We start from the raw sequence: 21,889 nt of genomic DNA on the forward strand, positions 1-21,889 counted from the left end.
TGGCTGAGGCTCCTGGATTTGGTCTGGGGACCTCGGGAAATGCTGGCAGCTCCTGGTCCTTAGCTGGGGCAGGCAGTTTGTGCTCTCCACATCCAGGCAATCACAAAGGTGCAGTGTGAGCCCTGCACCGCCAGGCTATCTACCTTACAGAGAGGAGGAGCAGCAGGATTCTGTCTGCGCAGTAGTGCCTTCTTTGGGACCCTGTAATGCTCCTGTCTGCAGCTCCTGAGATGAAGGTGGCTGTTGCTCCAACAGGATACAGCAGTTACCTCGTGCCCACCCTGCCTTCCACCCCAGTTCCAGTTCTTAGCAGGGTCTGAGCACCAAGATTATTACCTGTGGCCGCAGCTCCAGCCATCCTCCTTCTGACAGCTCAGTCAGCCTTGGTCACCCATTTGTTTCACCCACTGCACCTGAGCACACATCATTCTTCCAGATCCCACTGCAGTAGAACCAACAAATGGCTCCTGCAGCCAGAGCTTAGGAACCAGGTACCCAGAGATTGCCTTGTGCCAAGCAGGAGCGTTAGTGGTCAAAGCAGTGAAGGGGAAATTTCCTGGAGAAGCAAACATCTCCAGAAGCAGTGACAGTGAAGTGAACAGTTTATGGTCTGAGCTCTTTCCGGACCAGAGATGCAGCCCTGGTTTGAGCTCAGATGCTTTCTCCAGTTCCTGCTGGACTGCCCCGAGGTGATGGCTGAGGTCGTCGTGAAAAGCACAGCTTAGGGAAGAAGGGAGATGCTCCAATGGAGGCACTGCAGCTCCTACTTGTAGCTCTTAGTCTCTGCACTGAGCCCATAGCTCAGGAGGGTATTCCCAGAAGAACCTCAGCCCTTTCTCTCAGCAGGCATCATTCCCAAAGTTAGACCTCATTCAGGGAACCTTCCCCACCCACCCCACACATCCCAAGCTTTGCATGTTCCTTAGAGTGGTCCATGTCCTGGGAATGGTGGGCACAATCCTTACTTCAAAACAAGCATGGCTTCTGTCCCATCTGGCCTCGTCAAATGGAGTCCATGAGTGAGGTAGTATTCCCGCCGGAGGAAGGCATAGAAATAGTCGGAGACGAGCAGGATCTGCAGAAGCAAGATGTTCAGACACATCAGTGATGCTCCAGAACCAGGGGTAAAAAGGGAATGCATTTGTGATGGACCCTGATGGGGTTTAAGACGTTCTTGGGCTGTTCAGCACACTTTGTGAGAGGAGACATTGAATCTATGAACACTCCTTGTCCACTGCCTTGCACTGTTAAGCCAAGGAAGACTTTAACTAACCTATTTGTTGCACTACCACCATGTTGTCACAGGCATGTCCACTAAGGAGACAGCAGCTCCATAAATTGGATTGTTAGGCTATAGCTCAAATACTGCAAGAACTCCTTCCCATTAGTGTGCCAGAACGTGAGGTGAGATTTCAGCAGGAGCAAGGAGAGGCAAGAAGCTGCCACGCACAAACTACACAGGATGCAAAGAGCCAGGCACATCCTGCAGAATTCCCTGTTGCTGACAGGCACCCGATGCAGTGACCTACCCAAAGTGCAGCCTTGTTTTACCTCCTCGCTCTACTGACCTGCCCTACGTTGAAAGTCAGCGTGATGGCGTAATAAAAATTGGAGTTGGCACTTCCTGCATAAATCCATAGATGCCACAGAACAGGGAACAGGAGGGAGCAGACAATGAGCACACAGGACAGGATGAAGGTGTTCCGGAGGACTGCAAAACAAAACCAAGCTGTTAAAATGATGCATTGCTGAGCAGCCATGCTCACACAACCAGCAATGGGATTTAGGCGATGTGCAATGGGGCAGGGGCACTTGCCAGCACACACTTCTCTCCACTCATCTCTCATAGTCTGCTTTAATAATGTCCTGCCCCTGGCTAGTGTTTTATAAGAAACCCACTATACTTCCCTTTGAAATAAATATTTGTGCCTTTGCTTGAGTGTGAAGTCAGTGGTGGCATTGTCCTTCCAGGTCCTGCTTTCAAACGCTCCTCCTCAGAAGACTTTGGCTTTTTAGTGCCTACACTACAGTAACAGTTTTGAGAAGGGCGTTTCACCAGCATCACAATTCAGAGAGGAGAGCATGCCATTCCCTAGCCTCATCAAGGGAAAAACCCAACCCTGTGAGCCATAGGAAAAGAGACTTTCCTGGGAGGTAGTAAGGAAATGAAAGCACCATAAAAGGAGGAAACTCATCCAGGCCAAATGCACTGACACACAACCTCGGGAGGTGCAACTGAGCATGAAGAGAATCCATCAGTCTGTGTGAGTATGTGTCAGATGGAGAGAAAACAAGCACAACTTTGTCTAAAAGAGCCAGTAACTGCCAGGCCAGAAGAGATTTTGGCATCTGTGAACTGTTTCTGCTGTCCTTTGGCAGGTCAAAAGCAGTTACTTAAGAACACTGAGGAAAAACACAGAGTTTCCAAATCCCCCCCAATGTAGTGGGTTCTAGAGTGAGGCTGAAAATCATTAGGAAGCTCTCTGGTGACTTACAGAGCTAAAGAGATTCTTTATGAAGCATTAAAGAAAAACCAGACAATTGCTCAGAGTAATTCAGTTCCTGTCCCCCTAAGCAAACAAGCAGATGCAAAACAAAGAACTACTGCAAGGTGCAGGGTTTCACTGCTGGGGACTCCCCAGTTGCAGGAGCAGTGTTCAGATTACACAGCCTTCAATGGCAGTGAAGCTCTGAACCATGGATGTACTTTAAATAAGCCACATCCCTTGTGCAGGACTCTAAAAGGTTCTTACAAAAGAGCTGATCTTCAGAACAACCTGGAAGGTAAAGGTACAAGTGAAAATTCCCTCCTAAACCAATTTCAACCCTGACCCTAAAGACATGTTGGAGACTACATCACCATTTAAAAGAAACCTCCTTTCAGACAGCCCAAGGAGGCCACAAGAGCTCGCAGACATGGGCCTGCTTTGGTTTAGTGGCGATGATTATTGGACAGGCCCTTTCTCATCCCAGCTAAAGAAAAAATCAAAGACAAAGAACTTACATCTGTAAAGGTGGTTCCAGACGGGAAGGAAGGCCATGTACAGTGCAACATCTCCCACAGTGGGATAGGACTTGAAGATGGAAATGATTGCGATCTGGACAAACATGAAGAACACAGGGTGCTCCCTAGAAGGAAACAGACACAAAGGATAAGAGGATGCAGTAGAGTCTGGAAATGGGAAATAAATATCCTAAGGGGCACAAATGCACTGTGGATAGGCTTGAAGAGGCTCTTGTCCCTTGTTCTCTTTAAACGAGCCTCTGAATGCTGGATGGGATAGACTGAGCAGCTCTGCAGAGAAGCAGGACAAGGATTTCAGAGGAACAGATTGAAACTGGGAAATGAGGAGGACAGGACCTATTAAAAATCTTCTTCAGGTGTAGATCCAGACATCTGAAACCAGACTTATAAACCTCCACCAGACAACTGAGAACAGAACAAAACTAGCAGAGAAGCATACTTACTTTAGCTTTATCGCCAAGGGAATGGTGTAGAAGAACACATTGATTTGAAACACGCATACGAAGAAAAGACTAAAGTGTTCAAACATCTCTGCAAAGAAGTACCAGAAAAGGCCAATATTGGGTGTCAGATCTGGAACAGAAAGGCTGAAATTTGAAAAGAAAAGTCAAGGTAACATTTTTAAATGGTTGTTTTTCACTGACCTTATCACTTACATTAATTAATCCTTCTGTTACATTAATTAATCCTTATGTGGTGCATGGAGGACCTGTATTTTAAATCCCTGGAAGGGATGCCAAAGGGGTGAAAACCTGGAGAGAAAAGGGACTTCCCTATGCTCCAGCAGGATTCAAACCATTCCCAAGCAGACATTTCTTCAGAGACAAAAATTTCACAGCCATGGTAGCTCAACAATCAAATCCATTTCTGACCAACTCAGTGGAAAGCATCTCCTGCCTTCTCTAATTCTTGCTGTTAACTAACAGAAGCTGGCTAACGCTGCTCTCCTCCACACTCTCTTTTCTTGCACTGACAGTAAACTCACAGATCACACACTTTCTTTCTTAGCACAGGGAGTGGGGCATCTGTGTGTGATGTATGAGAAACAGCACAGCAGGGGCTGGACAGAAAAGCCAGTAAGGATCTGAATACTTACATAAACCCGTAAACAGATGGGATAAAATCCCAGGAGTTGAGGAGGAAGAAGGAGAGGCAGATGATCACCCCCAGGTTGCACAGGTACAGGGCCCCATACTGCATGGTGTAGAGCTGGAAGCTTTTGCTTTTCAGTTTGACTGGTATGAACTGACGCTGGAAATGAAATACAAGCAGGCAGATAGCCCTCATCAGGTGGAAAGCCACAAGAAAGCCTGAGTGTTCAGAACATCATTTTAAATCCATGAAAGAAAGCACCAAACAGTGGCACTGTGGCACTGGAAGGACCAGCTCTCAAGCACAGCTTGCCTGATGTTCTTCACTCTGGCCAATTCAGCCACACACACTGCACGGACTTCCAAAACCGTGCCTGAAAATACAGTAGCTAAGCTGGTCATTTCTCATGCACTCAATGTAAGAATTACACCCATCTCCTCACAGCTGCACTTATATCTTATCTTAGATGGCTGCGATACTGTGCTGCCGCCTTCTATGGCAAGAACTCAGATCAGCTGGGTAACAACAGTTAGAAATTATCTACCTGTAGAAGGTAAAGGAGTGCTGGAGCAAACAGTGTGAGAGGGTAGAGTGACTGGTATGTTGCTAAGGCCAGGAACAGAGTACTGAGGAAGGCACTACCTGCAAAGAAAGAAAAGATGTTCAGTTATAAGGAACATTTAATACAAACAGCCTTAAAGACAGGAACTCCACAGGGAAAGAAATGCATAACCCTCTGCAGGGGCTTTACAGTTATCAGACCACCACTTAAAGGTTTAGCAGAATGTGTCCTGAAGAGTGTCATTTTCTTAACTACTAATTTTGAACAGAGAATGACTCATACCAAGGTGATTATCCCATAAGAAAGAACCACTGACTGGTTTCTATCTCCTCTCATTCACATGCAGAAAGATTTGTGTAATTCAGTCTATATACAGACCATGCTGGCTGCTGTTTATGCATGGGAAAGCATTCACTCGAGTCACATCCGCATGAAGCAGCTGTTATACACATACTGGGTGAGAACCTCGTCACCAAAATGTGTCAGGTCCCTCAGCAAAGCTCTGTGAAGACAGCAAGCAGAAGTCTGCAGCTGAAGGAATGGAGTAGCATTAGCCCTACTTTACAGATACCAAAGCTGAGGCATAGAAAGGATTAACACAGCTTTTCCAAGTGGTCTTAAAAATACGAATGCCTAGATTGAGGAAGCTTTATTTGAGGTATCTCAGGTTGAGCTAAGTGCCAAGTACTCACACTGTCTGATTACCACACCAGAAAGAGAGTCCAAAAGGTCCCAGGCTAAACAATAAAAATACAAGCCCAGTCTTCAATTGCCTTCTCCTATACAGAAATGTCCCTGTCCTCTATTTGTCAAGTGTTCCGTTCTGCACCCATCTACAAAACTGGTACCCAAAAATCATAATCATAATCTGATATCCTCTTTGCCCACTTTAAAACCTAGAGGCTGCCCCCTACTAGCCAGGGAGAACAGCACAGATTTGTCTATGACTGAACTATTCATCTTATGCTACCAGTGAACAGTTTCAAATCAGTTTAACTGACTGCGGTCTGTTTACAGACCACAATCATTTGCTTTTGCAAATGCTTTTAAATCAAAGCCCCTCCTGCCTCAATCTGACAATAAGTGGAGGAAAATTTCCTTTTGGAAGCACTAGATCTGTATCAGCTTTCTCTGCAATGTCTGGGTCTGGGCACTGCTGGAGACAGGAAATCAGATTGATTTTTAGTCTGATCCAGCAGAGAACTCCTAAGTCTTATGTGACTCATACAAATCACACATGCTAAAAGACTCTAAGCTGGGGAGTGAGATACGAAATAGAAGCCTGCCATTACATACAAAATGAATGGAACAGCTATTCTGTCAAAATCTATTCAGCTGGGCTGGTGTGGGTCTTCGGTTACTGTTTCTGCTTCCTCAAAGCTCAATTAGCTCATTTTGAACCCAGTTTACAACTGTGAGTGAAAGCCAAGTAACAGCTGCAGGCAACTGCTTGCTTTTGAACAGAAGTTCAAAGATACACTTTGAAATTAAATTGTATACAACACTTTAAGTGCATATTCACATACAAAAGAAAGAGCATCAGAGCATTACGTCCTCCTACACACAGACACGCATTTCTTCGTAAACAGAAAACTACTTGAAGTCATCCAGGAAAAGGAGTCAGTTTTAGAGATGAAACTCCTAGGTACACTGAGGTGAAAGTAAGTTGAAACTCGAATCTAAATTCTCTTGATCTCATGATTTCAGGCAGAATTTGGACCTTGCTCCAGTCTCATTTCTGCAGCGTTTCACTGAGGTCTTTGTAGCAAGCGGATCTGTGAAGTTCTACCTTGATTTAATTTCTGCTGCTTTTGTAACCTCCATAGAAAATTATAAAGAACCATTTTTTCTTCACTGTGTTACCTTTTATTGTGGCTAAAATGAAGAATGCGATGACAGTATTGTTGATGGCGCAGGTGGACTTTGCCACACAAGACATCACAGTGTAGGGGTTTAAGAGATAGCTGAAAAAGAGAAGAGCTTGAGTTACATTCAAAGGAGACAGCATCTAATAAGAGATGTTCAAAGGAAGAACAGATGCACTTTGCCATTTCTTTCTGTCTATTTATAATTGATGGGATCTTATCATCATCAAATTAACAGGTTTCCAGTCTGAAGCAAACCCCAGATCTTTGGATTGTGGCCTTGGGCAGCAGCCACAGGGATCACAATGGAGGAAAGGAGATGCTGCGAAGTATTCAGGGCCGAGGGGAATTTTACCTGTAACAGGAAATTCAGACTTTCTGGGGGGAAAAAATCTTCAACAAATACTGGAGCCCAAAATCAAATAAAGCCCAAGAGGAGCTGATGAACCAAAGCAGCCTACTGCAATACTTACAATAGTGCTACCTTGAGAGGGATGTAGTGCATTTCCATGGGTGTCTGGATGAGTTCAGCCACATCCGGTGCATATTTATCCAGTTCTATCAGGAGCTTTTGCTTTTTGAACTGAACAAAGGAGAATGACCAAAGACTGTCAGATGAGGAAAGTCATTATTTCTTATTACTTGGGATTTCCATTACTATAGAACATACATGGTCCTCAGGCACGAGCCAAAACTCACGTTATGTGAGGTGTTGCACACACAGAACAAAAAACAACCCCTCTCTTCCACAACTGAAGTGGAAGTCAAGAGGAAACAGATAACCTCTACTTATTTGAACTTTCTTAAAGGGTCTCTCCCTTTAATCTGTCTCGTATGGGCCTCTCTATGGAGACAAAAGAGAATTTTGAACCTACTGAGCTATGCCATGCTAAGTCAGGAGGGGAGAGATGCTGTAATAAAGTCTCAAAGAGCAAAGTACCTCAAACACAGGAATTTTATGTGTCTGCAGTTCTATCACAAGTTATTTCTTCAACCTCAAAGTCAGAGGACAAGGAACAAGCACACAGCTAGATGGAAGACCCCACAGATGCTGTAGAAGATGCAGCCTCCCTGTTCATGTTGATACTGAACCACTGCCCCTCTGGGGCAGCACAGCATTGCTTACACAAAACGTTCTACGAGCTACTTATGAGAGAGAGCTGGGAGGAATCACTGACCTCCAAGTCGGTGTACTTACAATTTGAGTGGAACAAGTCATACTTGGGGTCAGACCTTCATCTTGCTCATTAGAATGACTTATGTCACCTCAGCACCCTTGGAAGGTTTTGTTCCTTCCTTTACAAATTTCCAGTCTACGTATTAACTCATGCTGTGTGCAAACACAAACCCTGCTAAAGGTAAAACATTCCAGGAAGGGAAAAGGGAAAGCCCAAGTCTTGCCAAATCCACAGTCCAGTAATCAACCTTTGTGTACTGCAAACTGCCACAACAACTGAAGGAGGGGTTTCAGCACACGTTCGAAAATCTCACATCTCCTCTTGTGCTGTGACCCTCAGCCCTATCATTTCACTGGCTATTGCATCCTCACTAATTCCTCAAACTCCTTATACTTCTTTCACATCAAATGGTGTTGTGATCATCATTCAAGTGCAGCATGGTAGACACTGTTTGTTTCACACTTTAATACTGCCACAGCAATACTTACAATACCTCAGCTGTTTATCACATTCAGTCCCCATGTTTATTGATCATCCAGATATGATCAGATTTACTACCACAAGGACTGACTGGCACTGCATCCTCTGGCATGTGTTTTTTTTGGTACAAGATAATTATACTTGCTTGGAGAAGAGGACCAACAACACTGGCAAATCAGCTTACCACGACTTTGTTGAATTCCTGGATGGCCAAGTAAAGGGCAACAGCAGTGAGCACGTCAGTTATCTAAAAAAGCAAGGCACAGACAAACTGACTGTGAGCAAAATCAAGGAATGGAAAAATAATATACTGGACAGTACTGCAATGCTGAATAAGGGCTCTGATCTGACCCAGCTCATCAGAAGAAAAAACAAGCTTTAAAAACACTGCATTGCTGATTTGGACACTGTATTCACACCTCATCGCTTAACCCTGAAGCCACGAGCTGTATCAAAGATATTAATACTTACAGAATGAGAGAATGGGGAATTAAGGGGAAACAGACTGTTCATGGAAAGATGTGAGGGTAATAGAGAGAATCATGGGTCTAATTAGAGCACAAGGCAACACTGAGGCAGTGCCCAGCTGCCTAAATGCACCTGTCCATTAATGCAGTGTGATACTGCCTCGAGCTGTCCCAGGCTTACCAGGCAACAGTACAGTCAGCAGCCCTAGCACAAGGCAGATGGCTCTTAGGTCTGCACAGGACCTGCCCAGCAGGGATCTGGTGTCACATGCAGCCAGTTGTACTTCTGTCCTTCTGAATTATGCAGAGGTCAGAGAACAGTTTAAAAGAGACACGTGGAGGACAAACCCACCTGTGCTCTCTGCAGGCCTGGGGTTTGGCAGCAGGTTTCAGTGAGAAACACTGCAGTGTAGGGATTAGGCTGAGGGGACAAAATATTCTGGCCTGGAAGAGGTAACTTCTGAAATGGAAGCCAAATGCCAGCTTCCTGCCCCTCTTTGGGGACACTTTCCTAACCAAGAGCTCACAAAAAAGAAGGAATAGGTACAGAAAAAGGAAAAGCCTGAACGTGGGTTTGTACAGGCAAAGCTGCCTTTCTAATGAAACTGTGAACTCAGCAGGAACCTGAGCTACAGAGAGGCTGAAGGTCCCTGATACTTGCAGGAGTAAAAGTCATACTCAGCATTTCACAGAAAGGGACCTTTCGAGAGCAGCTTTCCAGAGGCACTTACCATGAACACCAATTCAGCATACTCAATCAGGAAGTGAAAGAGATATATAATCAGCGGGGTCTAAAAAAGAGCAGAAGGGAAACCCATGTCAAATACTGTCCAGATAAAGCAGCTGGAAATGTGATGAGAACAATGGAGTAGCACTATGAAACACTGTGAAAGGTAATTTTCCTTGGCCTCTTCTACAACACAGGTACTTCAGAGTAAAGTGATTAATCAAAGCACATGTACTCGTCTTTTCTCTTGCAAAGCTCTCAGTACGCTTTATAAAAGACACAATCAACTTTGAAAATCATATTCCCTTCCAACTTTTCAGTTCTGCTAGTCTAGTGGTAGAGTTACAGTAGAAAGCATATAAAGAACAGCTTTAGAAAGTAGGTTTTTCCTAAAGAATCTATCCTTTTTCAGGTTGTTCACAGGTACTTTCGAAAGCTGCTTTCACTGTTGAGCCTCTTGTTCAGATGAGCCTTTTATAAAGCAAAAAGAAGAAAGCATGTTAAAAACACAAAGCAGTGGGACTACAGTCCTACCATCCTCTCACTCCCACAGCTTTTCCCTTCAAGGGTAGGAGGAAGAGCATGTTCCTGAATTACCCCTATGACAGAAAAGCTTCATCTGGAAGTACTACATTGACATGGTGTAAATTCACTGTGAGCAAACAGGTTTCTTTTGAAACACTTTTAAAATGATGTGATGGTGTAAATAAGCAAGGGAAAACACTGGAGAGAAAACACTGTGTAAAGGAGGAGAACTTGTGGAAGGGATGCAAGTTTTCAGAGGTACGGGTATGAATGTAACTTCCTATCAACCAGACGACCTAAGGGCACAAAACCCCACAGGTGCTGAAGTGTTTGGAGGCACAAGGTGCTCTCAAGATGAGGGGTAAATGTACTGCTTGCCTGTGCTAATGTCAGTATTTCAGCAAACACACAAACTCATGATGCTGCTAGCCAGTAAAACTGTGTTCAGATTCACAATGACACTGCCTCTCCCTGCTCTGGCTTCTGCTCACAGAAACACCTGGATGTGAACAGAGTATTTTCCTTATTCCAGATTTCCCCTATTTCAGTCTCTCCTTACAGAGTAAGGAATCTTACAATGTCTATCACCTGCACAGTTATTCTGTGATGAACTGTGTTTCCTCATTGTACTAGTCACTACACATACAACTACTGCACAGACAACTATACGAGTCCAATTTCTCTGAAGTCTTTGGGACAAGCCTTTGCCAAGCTGCGAGCAGCAAGACTGAGAAACGTGCCACTTGAATATCACATTCAAAATGAAGCATGCATACTGACCTCATGGAAGACAGCTCCAGAGTATGGCGAGACCCCTAAATCCAGCAGAGCTAGTCCTTCAACCACTGAAACATACAAAATGCCTGCATTAGAATCCTGAAAGGTGCGAAGAGCAAGATCTCATGATGGTAAAACTACACCCACACTTGAAAGAGTCTCGCACTGAATCGCCATCTCAGTGGGTGACACAAAACCTCACAAAGCCAACAGCCAGCTGCAACTGACTGACTGCCTCCTTCCTTCTGCTGTACAAAGCTCTTCAGGAACTGAATGGGCAGCTGTAATTTCTTTCAGCTAAAAATGTTATCGCCGAAGTGTTTTGCACTTCACTATTTATAAATCACATGTATGATACTGACTGATTTTAAGTCACCATTGCTGTGACACACGGTATCTATGCTGAAAAAAGTACTTAATTCTAAGAGGACAAATCATGACATAATAGAGAATTTGAACTGTTTTGCCTAATTAGATGTAAAGAGACTTGAAACATCCAAAACTGACACAAAAGAGCAGAAATGAATAGAGATTACCAGGCAAAGCTAAAAGCTTTATCTGGTCCTGAAAATTGCTGACATTTCACAGCTTTCATCCAGATCCTTTGTGATCATGTCATTACAGCCTGTAGTGCAATGCATGCACAGGCTTTTCCACAGGCTCTCCACCTCACTGAACACAGAGGTTCCCTGGGGGCTGTGCACTGAAAGGAGCTACGGGAAATGAGTCCATTTGTTCAGAGGCAAAAGGCAGGAGACTGCAGGAAGCAACAGGAGGGTCTGGGTTCAGCAATACGCTGGAGGAGAAGACCCCATCTCTGCCACAGACTCCCTGTATGACGGCAGCCCAGCTTTTCCAGGTGATCCTGTGCTCCTCCCTACCTCCATGCCTACCTTGATGCTCTAAGACAAGACTTACAAAGCATCTTCTGCTGCAAGGGGATGCTTGGGAGCTGTATTTTGACACTATGGAGTGTGAAGCGGTGCACTGCGGAGCAGAGGCCTCAGGTCATGACATGCATTCAAGCTTTTGACCTTTATTACTCTGTGCCACTGTTTTCCACCCTAAAACTGCAAATATGTTTTTCCTGCATAATAACTAGATATTACTTTCCCAGGGGGATGTCTTTAAAATAAATGAAGGTTCCGCACAGTCTTAACTGCTATAGAGATGGATGCCACCAAAAAGCCCCAGTTAAACTGTACCTCAGACTTCAGATAAGAACGGGAATCACGTTGGTAACAACGTGTGGGGCACAAACTGAACGAGGAAGATGAAACTGTGAACAGCTCTACAAAAACTCCCACGCGTGTGCAGGTACAGTGTGATGGACACAACTGAAGGCTCTGGGAAGACCATACAGCAGCTTCCAATGCCTAAAGGGGCTTAAACCTGGAAAGGGGCTTTGGACAAGGGCCTGTAGGGACAGGCCAAGGGGAATGGCTTTAACCTGCCAGAGGGGAGACTGAGATGAGCTCTTAGGCAGAAGCTCTTCCCTGTGAGGGTGCTGAGGCGCTGGCACAGGGTGCCCAGAGAAGCTGTGGCTGCCCCATCCCTGGCAGTGTTCAAGGCCAGGTTGGACACAGGGGCTTGGAGCAAGCTGCTCCAGTGGAAGGGGTCCCTGCCCGTGGCAGAGGTTGGAGCTGAATGAGCTTTAAGGTCCCTTCAACCCAAACCAGGCTGGGATTCTATAACCCTATGACTCAATCAGTGCTGCCAAAACCACGTCTCTCATTCTCCCCCCGGATGCCCACCTCTGACACAACCAGCATGGCAGGACAGCCGACACACGGCATAAACCCCGTCCTCCCGCCTCCGCAAGGTCCCTTCCACTCCCCGGCACCAGCCGAGCGCTCGCTCTTCCCCGGACAACCCCGAAGGCTTCTGGCCGCGCCCGGGTGCGGAGGGGTCCGGCACTGCCGCCCGGCGCCCTCCTCACCGCACCTGACAGGCTGCAGGCATCCCCCGCCCGGGCCTAGGCCCTTGCAGCCGCTCCGGGGACCCGCCGGGCCTCACCTCGCTTCCAGGCGTTCAGCGGGGACGACACCTCCACCCGCTCGGAGATGAAGGCGGCGAGGCTGGAGCGGTAGAGCGCGGCGCGGACCGTCACGGCCACCAGCACCACGAGCACCAGAGGAGCCGCCATCCTCGCGGGCGCACCCCGGCAGCCGCCGGCTGTAGTTCCCGGGCCGCGCCGGAGAACGAGGCGCCAATGCGCCGGCCCGGCGGGAGGACCACATGTCCCAGCAGCCCCCGCGCCGCGCCGCTGCTTCCCGGCACGGCTCGGAGCTACGGCGAGCGCAGCGGGACCGGGAGCAGCGTTTGGGACCGCGCTAATCCCTCTGTCCTTCGAAACCGGCTTCAGATGGGCTAAGGAGTGTTTCCTACTGTGCTCACGCCCTTGCTGGGGTGGGGAAGCATCTGTTCAGCTGCTGCCTTTAGCAGGGCTTTCCTCTATTGTGTTCTAATCACTGCCACAGGACAGCAAATCTGGTCCTGAAGCAGCAAGGGAAGCTTCAGTGTCCAACTCTTCTGCTTTCAGCACTAGCACAGAATCAGCTAGGTTGGAAAAGACCTTTAAGATCATCAAGTTCAACCTTTTATGAAGGTGCTGGTTATGGGGGTAAGAACTGATTTCCTTTCGGCATGGGCGCTGTAGCTGGCCACGGGGCTTGATGGCCCCAGGACTGATGGGGCTTGGCACATCCTCTGATCAATCAGACTGGATTTATCCAAGTTAATTTATTTGTGCAGGAACCTGTAAGAAAGGAGCTAGAAATGCTGACTCTTCTTTGCAGCTGTGAACAGAACTCTCGTGAGCTTTCTGATGTGAAATGTGCTTTTTTCCCCCAGCACTGATTGCTTTCCAAGTGACAGTTCTGATCCAGCTGACAGCGGTTGCCTGAGAGTGCTGCTCTGCTGAACAAATGGAACGCAGTTGTGTGGTTAAAGCCGCACTGCTCTGAGATGCTGATTTTGCTGTCTGAGCTGTGCCATGTGCTTGCCAGCACCATCTGATGCAGCGCAGGGAAATAGAAGCCCTGGGGAAATTCAGATAGCCTCTGAGAGCGCCTGGAATCAGACGTGAAATCGTGCCACTGCAGTTGTTCTGTGTTCAACTGGAGTGCAGAAGGCAACTGAAAAGAAAGGTCAAAAGAATAATGCATGACAAATGCAGTGATTGTTTCTGGAGCAGAGGTTTGCTCACATGTGTCTCCAACAGGGGATCCTGAGGCCAGCAATGGATTGAGGTTCATAAACAAAGTTCACATGTTCAGCCCTCTCAAAGCATCAAATCTGTAAGGCAAATGTGAGTGGGTTAGGTGCTAGAGTCTTGGAATCTGTCTTCAGAGTGACACTGACTCAGGGTGTTAACCTGTGACTGTAAGGAGTTGCAATAGGCACACACACACCATGTGCCTTTGGCAGTAACTTCTGAACCCGCTGTTGGCCAAATGACACAGGAGCAGCCCTCTAAAAACCTCAGGGTTCCTACAAGCTTTGTGAAAATCAGGAAGAGATTAAAGAGACCCAGACTGCTGTGGGTTTAGGGAAAGCCATCACATCACCTGGCAGCATGTACTGTGCGGCTGAGCAGTGGTGTGAAGCTCAAAGCCAGCACACAGAAAACCACAAAACTCAGTAAAAAGGGCTCGCTCAGTCCATATTTGGGGGTTTTCAGCAGAGAGATAAACCTGATCTCCCATGTCCTTGTGGTTACCCCAGACATGGTAGCTTTTGCAGCATCAGGGCTTTGATGTGCTATCCTTTCTTCCTAAAATTCCTTGCTATGCATATGAGTTGGTACTAACGCACAGAGGATTTGGTATACTGAAGTGGAGTGGTTTAAGCATCTGAAGTTTGAGCATCTCCTATTGTGGCACCATCAGCAGTCCTTCAGCAGGACAATGAAGTGATCTCTGGTCCAACAGCAAATGCAGCTTGGAAGGGGTCTGTTCTCCCTGCCTACCCTAAAGCTTCCAGTGTTTGTTGCCTAACACAAAAGTGCAGATCTAGATGGAGCCCAAAAGTCAACTGAGAGCTGCTGTTGGAAGCTTCTTTGCTCCATTGATTGCACGGCTTATGTGAGGCACCCACGCTGATAATTTGGATGATGAATACAACCTGGTGACGTTGCATCACAGAACTTTCATAAAACACTGTTTAAGACTGAGCCAATCCAGGGATGATTCATCTTTGTTCGTGCAAACAGATGCTGGTTTGGGCACTCTTTGTGTGCCCTGCTGGAATTACGCAATGGTGACATTTTTCTGGGTAAACAAGCCACTCCTTTTCTAGCTTCGCTGTACAAAAGGCATGCTGGTTCCTCAGGAACACTACAATCCTTCCTGGCAGCTCTTCCACTCGAATTCCATCTTTTTGCTCTTGGAGGAGCACAACTATTATTCTAACTGAGATCTCATCAGGGCCCTATGCAACAGCGTTCATAGCTCAGAGATGCTTCCTCTTCCCGTGGGATCTCTTCTGCTCCACCCCCATGTCCCAAAGGGATGGTTTTCACCCAACATTTATTTTGGACAAGCTGTCGTGTTTCATTTCCTTATGGTCAACCACTTCAGTGCTACACTATGTTCTCTTCTTCTGCCTTTCCTACCACAGACCTCACACAGCCATAGTCACGGTGTCGTCATTGCTGTCCTTTGGTGGGTTTGGTTTTCCCATGAAGTCCACTTTAATGTACTCATACGTACCAGGGTCCTTTATTGATAAAATACTTCATTTGGTTTTGCCTCTTCTTTTCCACGTTGTCTGCTGTTGGAGTTCATTGGCTACATAGAATCTTAGAATAGTTCGGGTTGGAAAGGACCTTGCCATCATCCAGTTCCACCCCCCTTCCATGGGCAGGGAAACCTCCCACTAAACCCTGCCACCCAAGGCTTCATCCAGCCTGGCCTTGAACACCACCAGGGATGGAGCATTCACAACCTCCCTGGGCAACCCATTCCAGTGCCTCACCCGCCAGCTTTTTGTTCTGACAATGAAAAAATACCCACCTCTCAATTCGTATGCGTTTAGTTTGTTTGGGTTCCATGAGTTCTCATTATTCCTTTTCTTCAGCATTCTTGCATTAAAGCTGCTGTAAATTGCAGGGTGATGCTGGTTTTATAAATTGCTGGGAGAAAAGTGCTTGCCTTTTATTTACCAGCTTGGAAAACAGCAGATTTTCCGGGTAGGCTGCAGTAGCAGTAGTGCAGCTACCTTCCAGTCTTCCTGCTGCTGGTTGACAACAGACAGCATGAGCTGTGTGGTCTTTTATGGAGGTTAGCAGCCATCTGTATCAAAAATGGAGCCTGTGTGATCAGCTCTTCTTTGGCTTCAGAGAGAGGAGTGGATAAATTCCACTTCAGGTTTCTCTGTGTGGCTTCATATGCCAGGAACTTCCTTTACGTGAAAGGCAGCTCCTCTTGTGAGAAAGGAAATCAGCTTTTCTCAGCCCCCAGAGACCATTTCTGGTGCCACATTGAACGTTTTACATTTGACTTTTAAAAGGCATGTTAAGGAAATGAAAATGCCCACAGAGGAAAGCTGTAATTCCCACTGGCTACTTATGCCAACAGGCAGCTAGTGGAAGCTCATCGTGTACGTGAAGGAGAGATGGGCTTGTCCAGAGGGCTGCAGACTTACTTCAGACACCTCTCCTGGGTGGAGAAGGGCCAAGCTGATTACATGAACTGCACACCGAAACTCTGGACAGCTGAAGTTAGGCAAGATGAATCTAAAGCCTCTGACAAACAGCGCTGTTTGGCCTTTGGACATTGTCGAAACAGAGCGTTACAAACCACTCAGCTTGACAGCAGCAGCTTAAAGCAGGCTGTCTCATCAGCTGGCGTTGACTTTGCCATCATTCCACTCAGCTTACTCAGGGCTGCACAACCTGGGTGTGTGATGAGCTCCCGATAACAACATCGTGATGGACCTGCCCCCCTTCTGCTGGGAAGGTCCCTGCCTTGCATCCCGTGCTGGGTAGCCGTGATGGTTTGTATCACGCTCGTGAAGGTTTATGGATTCACTGTTGGTTTCACTTCTCATCCTTGTAGCTGCCTTACCTGGCAGTTCTGAGCAAAGACCAGTGGGTAAATATGAACTTGCAGAGCAGTGGGTGGTTTGGGTCTTTTTAATACAATGAGGAGCACTGCAGGTGTGGTGCGTTCATGAGTCACTGGTTTAACAGTTCGGAGTATTTCTGTCCCAGGATTTCAGCAGTGCTTTGCTTTGGTACAGTATTGCTCATTCACAGGGTTTGAGGACACTCTGCAGCACCCACTGGATGAGCAGCTAAGGGCTACGTACAGGTAGTAACAACCTATGTTATGATCTATGACACGTACTGTGCTTACCAAGGCCACAGACCCATGTGCAGAGACCCCCAGTGTCATAGAAGTGTGTTTGCCAGCTGGGATAAAGAAAAGAAGCAGCAGAAAGGGGAGGAGGGAGCATTCGGATGTTCGCAATGCCAAGCTGACAATACTGATTTCCAAATCAACATGATTTTCTCCATTTGTGAGGAGCTCAGACACGAAGCCAACAGGGTGTGATGGCTGGAAAGGCAACTGTTAAAACGAAATGTCCTCCTTCCTTTGCCTTGCTCACTCAACAAGGGGAGTGGGAACAGGCTGAGGAGGGAACTTGGAGAACATGCTGTGCACCTGGAAGCTTGTCAGCTTTTTCCCAGTTAGGTCTAACCCAACTCGTTTGTCTCCATCTGGGATCTGTCCTACAATCAGATGGGAAAGAAGTGAAAAGGAATCTATCTGAGCATTACCAAGACTCCTCCTCTGGTTTCACCTGATCACTTCCAGAGTCCATTGGTAGTTGCAGGAGCAGTGTTTTTACCCCTGGTACCAAGTCCACCTCTTCCAGCAGAAGCCATATGCTGGGGCGCAGAATTCCCCACTGCAGCAGTGAATCACAGGCTGGGTGTTTGCTGTTGTCAGCACGATTTGGATGAATTATTTGTAGCTGTTCTGCCTCTTTTCAGCTTTGGGAATGGTCCAGCCAGAAGGAAATCGTTAAGTGCTGGGAAAGAGAACGCAAGTGTTTAAAGTCTGGCTCTCTGCTGCAATGGGATGTCTGCGACGTCAACCAGTGCGATGGGGGCTTATGCCAGGGACACTGGAGCTCTGCCTTCCTCAAGAGGGGCTGTCATGGAAAGCTGCCCGAGAGCCGGGCACTTCGCAGTGACCTGTTGCAGAGGCAGGGGACAGCACGTGAGCTGTTATAGAGAGCGATGCACTGGAGGGAGTCCAGAGCAGCTGGCTGCCTGCTCCTGGGCTGCTTGTCTGGAGCAGCGTCACATCCTCTGCTTTGTGCAGGGCCATCCAAGGCCTTGAGCAATAGGTATCTACATACAGCCTGTAGTACTGCAACTCCAGAGTAGCACGAAGCAGAGGCCTTCAAACAATTGCATTTGCACAGAAATCCCAGGAATTAAAAGGTCAGGGGAACCAGGGGAAAAGTGCACAAATCCCGTCCCTTCCCTAGCAAAGGGCTCGCTATGCAGGGGGCCATTTTGCATAGCATCTCTCAAACCTTTCATTTCACCTCAACCTCAATATTGAAGCCTACAGGAAGGTAACAGGACCTTCTAAAACAGCAGTGGGGTACAGAGCATTCCCCAGCAACCTCGTGGCTCAGGGAAAAAGATGGGCATTTCTTTAGTCAGGAATTTCAGTGGGCAAAGGCACCACATTATTAAGATGTTCACATTGTCCAGGCTGTGGGAGAATGGTCAGCAGTGAGAAACCCACCTGTGGAACAGAATTGTCTCCCCTTCTTTGCATGAAAACACTAGGAATGTAACACCCCTTGTATGAAGCTTTCCCACCTCCAGCTGCCCGCCAGTTACTGATGTGAATCCAGGTCACCTACTCACCGGTCAACAGATCAGGTTCGTATGTCATTGCCATAATAGCAACCTGGAGCTGGGACTGACTGAAGCACTTGATATAGAGGGATTAGTCCAAACACAACTGCCACATGCCATCAGGAGCTTGAAGTTCAGAGTAGTTTAGCCAAGGACAGCTCAAACCTTTTCCTTTGAGATTTAAGACAAATCCTGGCTAGAACTGCGCATTGAGAGAGGAGCGAGGAGCAAGGAGCTGCCTTTAGATACACAACTTGTTGTCATTAAAAACCAAAGGAAAACCAGATATTTAAAAGAGGATAAAAGGAGTATGAGTGCTGTGGATGGAGGTGGCTGGGAGACAGCAATGAGACTGCTGGAAAATCTCAGCAACCCCTGCCCCTTGTCCATCACCAGAGGTCCCTAGATCTCAGAGCCAGAAGCGCTGCAGTGACTGAGCCAGTCTTGGTCAGACCGAGACCTTTCAGGAGCTCTCTGGGGCTCACAGATTTCATTATTAACTGTCACTGCAGCATTTCTTGGGTTGCTGCTCCAGTCGTATCTAGATAAGCCCTGAAGCCGTCCATGCTTTCCCAGACAATGGGATCATGCGTTTGGACGTGACATCGATTGCATCCTGGTGGCAGATTAACCTGGCTGATGAAACGGTAATGAAACGTTGCTATCGATTCCCTCCCCTCTCCTTGCGGAGTGCAGTTGGTGTTTGCTCTGCTAAGTACATTCAGCACTTTGCCTTCTGCCTGTCTCTTTCATTTTAATATATCAAAGGGCTTAATAGTATTTTTAATGTGGCAGCAAATTTACAGCCAGGTCTGCAGTATTCCAGGCAGTATTTTTGCAATTGAATAGACTTGTGGACCTTCTAGATTCACTCCTTTATAACAAACACATGGGGTTTGTTCTGATCGAGTAGAATATTGGCTTTCAAGTCCCTTATAGCAAAAGGTTGGGTCAAATCCAGGACACCGAGGACACAGGCTGAGCATTCACAGCCTGCAGCCCCGTTTCCTTCCTCCTTTTCAAGCAAAAGAAAGCCAGGCAGGTCTGTAACAGCTGGAGCAAAGAGGGGCTGGAAAGGCAAAGTGAGTTATGAAAGCAGCTCTGTATCACCCTCTCTTTTATTGCCCATCTTTTCTTCTATGGGATGCCAGTGGAAAGACAGGGTTAATAAAAGGGATCTCTGCCCTCCTCCAGCTCCGCTGCGAGGTGGTGGCCATGAGCAAACCAGCTCAGGGAGCCACATGGGAAGGTTTTGCCCAGCACAGCCCGTTCCACTGCCCGAGCCGGGGCAGGAGGTACCTGCACCACCGTGTGTCACGGCAGCACTGCCGCACTGCATGGGGCTGCTGGGTGGGCTGGGACAGGGAGGCTGCAGCGTGGTGAGTTGGGTGCTGAGAGCAGAGGGCTCCCAGTTTCCTCTCCTGGAGCCAGCCGGGTGAGCACTGAGGGCTGGCTCCTTGGGGCACAGGGCACCCCAACCCTGGGGTTGTCCCCATGGCACCAGTGCGGAGCCTCCTGTCACAGATGGGGGGGTGTCAGGGTGAAAAGGAGGAGTCAAGCCTTCCCAGGGAGAGGGCAGAGGCTTGGTCAAGGTGGGATGGTGCTGGCAGGATGCTCTGGGGAGCTGGGCGGGAGGGGAGCCGGTGGCTGGTGCTGAGGACCATGGCGCTCAGACCTCCCGGTGACTCAGCCAGTGACCTGTGGTCCTCCCGCCTGAACCTGGGGCTATTCGTGGTCATGCTCGAAGCCTCCCTGATGTATAACTCGCCTGTTGCGCCTGTCTCTGCTCTGGATGCTCAGCGTGGTTGCTGGGTGCTCACCCTTGTGACCGGCTCCCCGAGAGGAGTCACCACGCTGCTGCTTTGTCCTGTGGGAGCTGGCTCTTTGAAGTCACACCCAGCCTGTCCTGTGGTGCCTGACTCGGCCAGTGCTGCCCCAGGGACCCTTCCCTCGTGCCCGTCACGCGTTGCCTGAGCTGCCGACCAAGCCCCATGGTCTCCTCACCCCACGGCTGGGCAATGGGTGCAGAGCATGGGGTGCTCAGCAAGGCAGAAGGTTTTGATGCTGCCATTGTGTTGGAAGCAATGGGGTGTTTATGGCCAACATCTGGAAAACCATGTTCTCCCCATTGCTGCCATGCTGGAGCACCCTGGCAGCCAGAGCTGCCATGCCCCTCAATTCTGCTCTGGGTGCTGGTTCAGCCTCCCAAACACTGCCATTGGGAGGAAGCCAGAATATCATCATTCCACCCTTGGGGCTGGCATCAGTGGGGCAGGCTCAAGAGATTGCCATTATAGAGGAGCACTTACAGGCATGCTCCCCCCATATCCCCCTGGGATGGACCCTGTCAATGAGGTGCACCCTCTGCCCACCTCCACCCTTGATGGCTATTCCTGTCCTCATGGGGAGGGACTCAGGGTGCAGGGGGAAGAAGAGCATCGGCTCCCATGGGGCCACGGCTCACATCCCTCCCTGCTTGTTCCAAGCTGTGTCAATGCCACCCTGGCACCTCTGTTGCCTCTGTGCCGTGTTCCAGAGACCACTGGTGTATCTGCCATGGTGACCATGGTGGTTTATGGCAGCCCAAGGGAGGGTGAGGACACTGCCCCCATCATCATGGCACCCAGCAGGTCAGTGTGGTGCTGGGTGACGTGGCTGGGAGGACAGGCAGACCCTGGAGGTCCCCTCTCTGCTTCCCCCTCCACTACACCTCTTGCTTTGCTGCAGGGTGCTGGGTTCAATGGCCATGGTGCTGGTGGCCCTGACACAGCCCGAGCGGCACCGTGCGGTGTCACCCTGGGCACAGAGGGGATCCAGGCTTGAGTTCCTGTTCACTCACGTCTGCTGGCACTGGAGCTCAGGGAGGCAGGGCAGGGGATGTGCCACCATCCTCGGTGTGTCAGTTGTATTCATCTTCATTCCACTCCAGCTTTGTTTCTTCAGATCCCTGACGGAAAGAGGTGGTGATGAAAACACCATGTTTTGCTTCCTGCTCTTAGGGCAGCACAGGATCAGGTGGAGTCCCACTGACCAGAGAAGCATCTTCCTGAACTGGAGCATACCTGTAAGTGCTCCTTTATAATGGCAACCTCTTGAACCTGCCCCACTGATGCCAGCCCCAAGGGTGGAATGATGATACTCCAGCTCCATCCCAATGGCAGTGTCTGGAATGCTGAACCAGGCACATCTAATACTTTATAACACAACTTCTGTCCTCTCTGTTGCCTTTCCCCATCCTCCCCCCTGCGCAGGGGAGGCCAGGCCCAACAGCTGGCTCTGCCTCCAGCTTTACCTTCACACCAGGTC

At 48.2% G+C, this 21,889-nt stretch overlaps 1 protein-coding gene across 1 annotated transcript; it reads right to left on the reverse strand.

Annotated features, from left to right (window-relative positions):
* Positions 1–98: 98 nt before the first annotated feature.
* PIGU (phosphatidylinositol glycan anchor biosynthesis class U) lies at positions 99–12,939 on the reverse strand. Its single transcript, XM_057399954.1, has 12 exons — positions 12,715–12,939; positions 10,702–10,766; positions 9,401–9,460; positions 8,387–8,449; positions 7,018–7,127; positions 6,543–6,643; positions 4,662–4,759; positions 4,122–4,276; positions 3,469–3,612; positions 3,005–3,129; positions 1,569–1,711; positions 99–1,075 (listed from the first exon to the last, which is right to left on the reverse strand). Exons 1-12 carry the CDS (start codon positions 12,842–12,844, stop codon positions 962–964), a joined length of 1,308 nt encoding a protein of 435 aa, XP_057255937.1. The 5' UTR covers positions 12,845–12,939; the 3' UTR covers positions 99–961.
* Between the last annotated feature and the right edge of the window lie 8,950 nt (positions 12,940–21,889).

This window comes from Pezoporus wallicus, unplaced genomic scaffold, assembly GCF_028554395.1.
Source record: "Pezoporus wallicus isolate ANWC-B61680 ecotype Strahan unplaced genomic scaffold, APGP_CSIRO_Pwel_v1 contig_13267, whole genome shotgun sequence".
NCBI lineage: Eukaryota > Metazoa > Chordata > Aves > Psittaciformes > Psittacidae > Pezoporus > Pezoporus wallicus.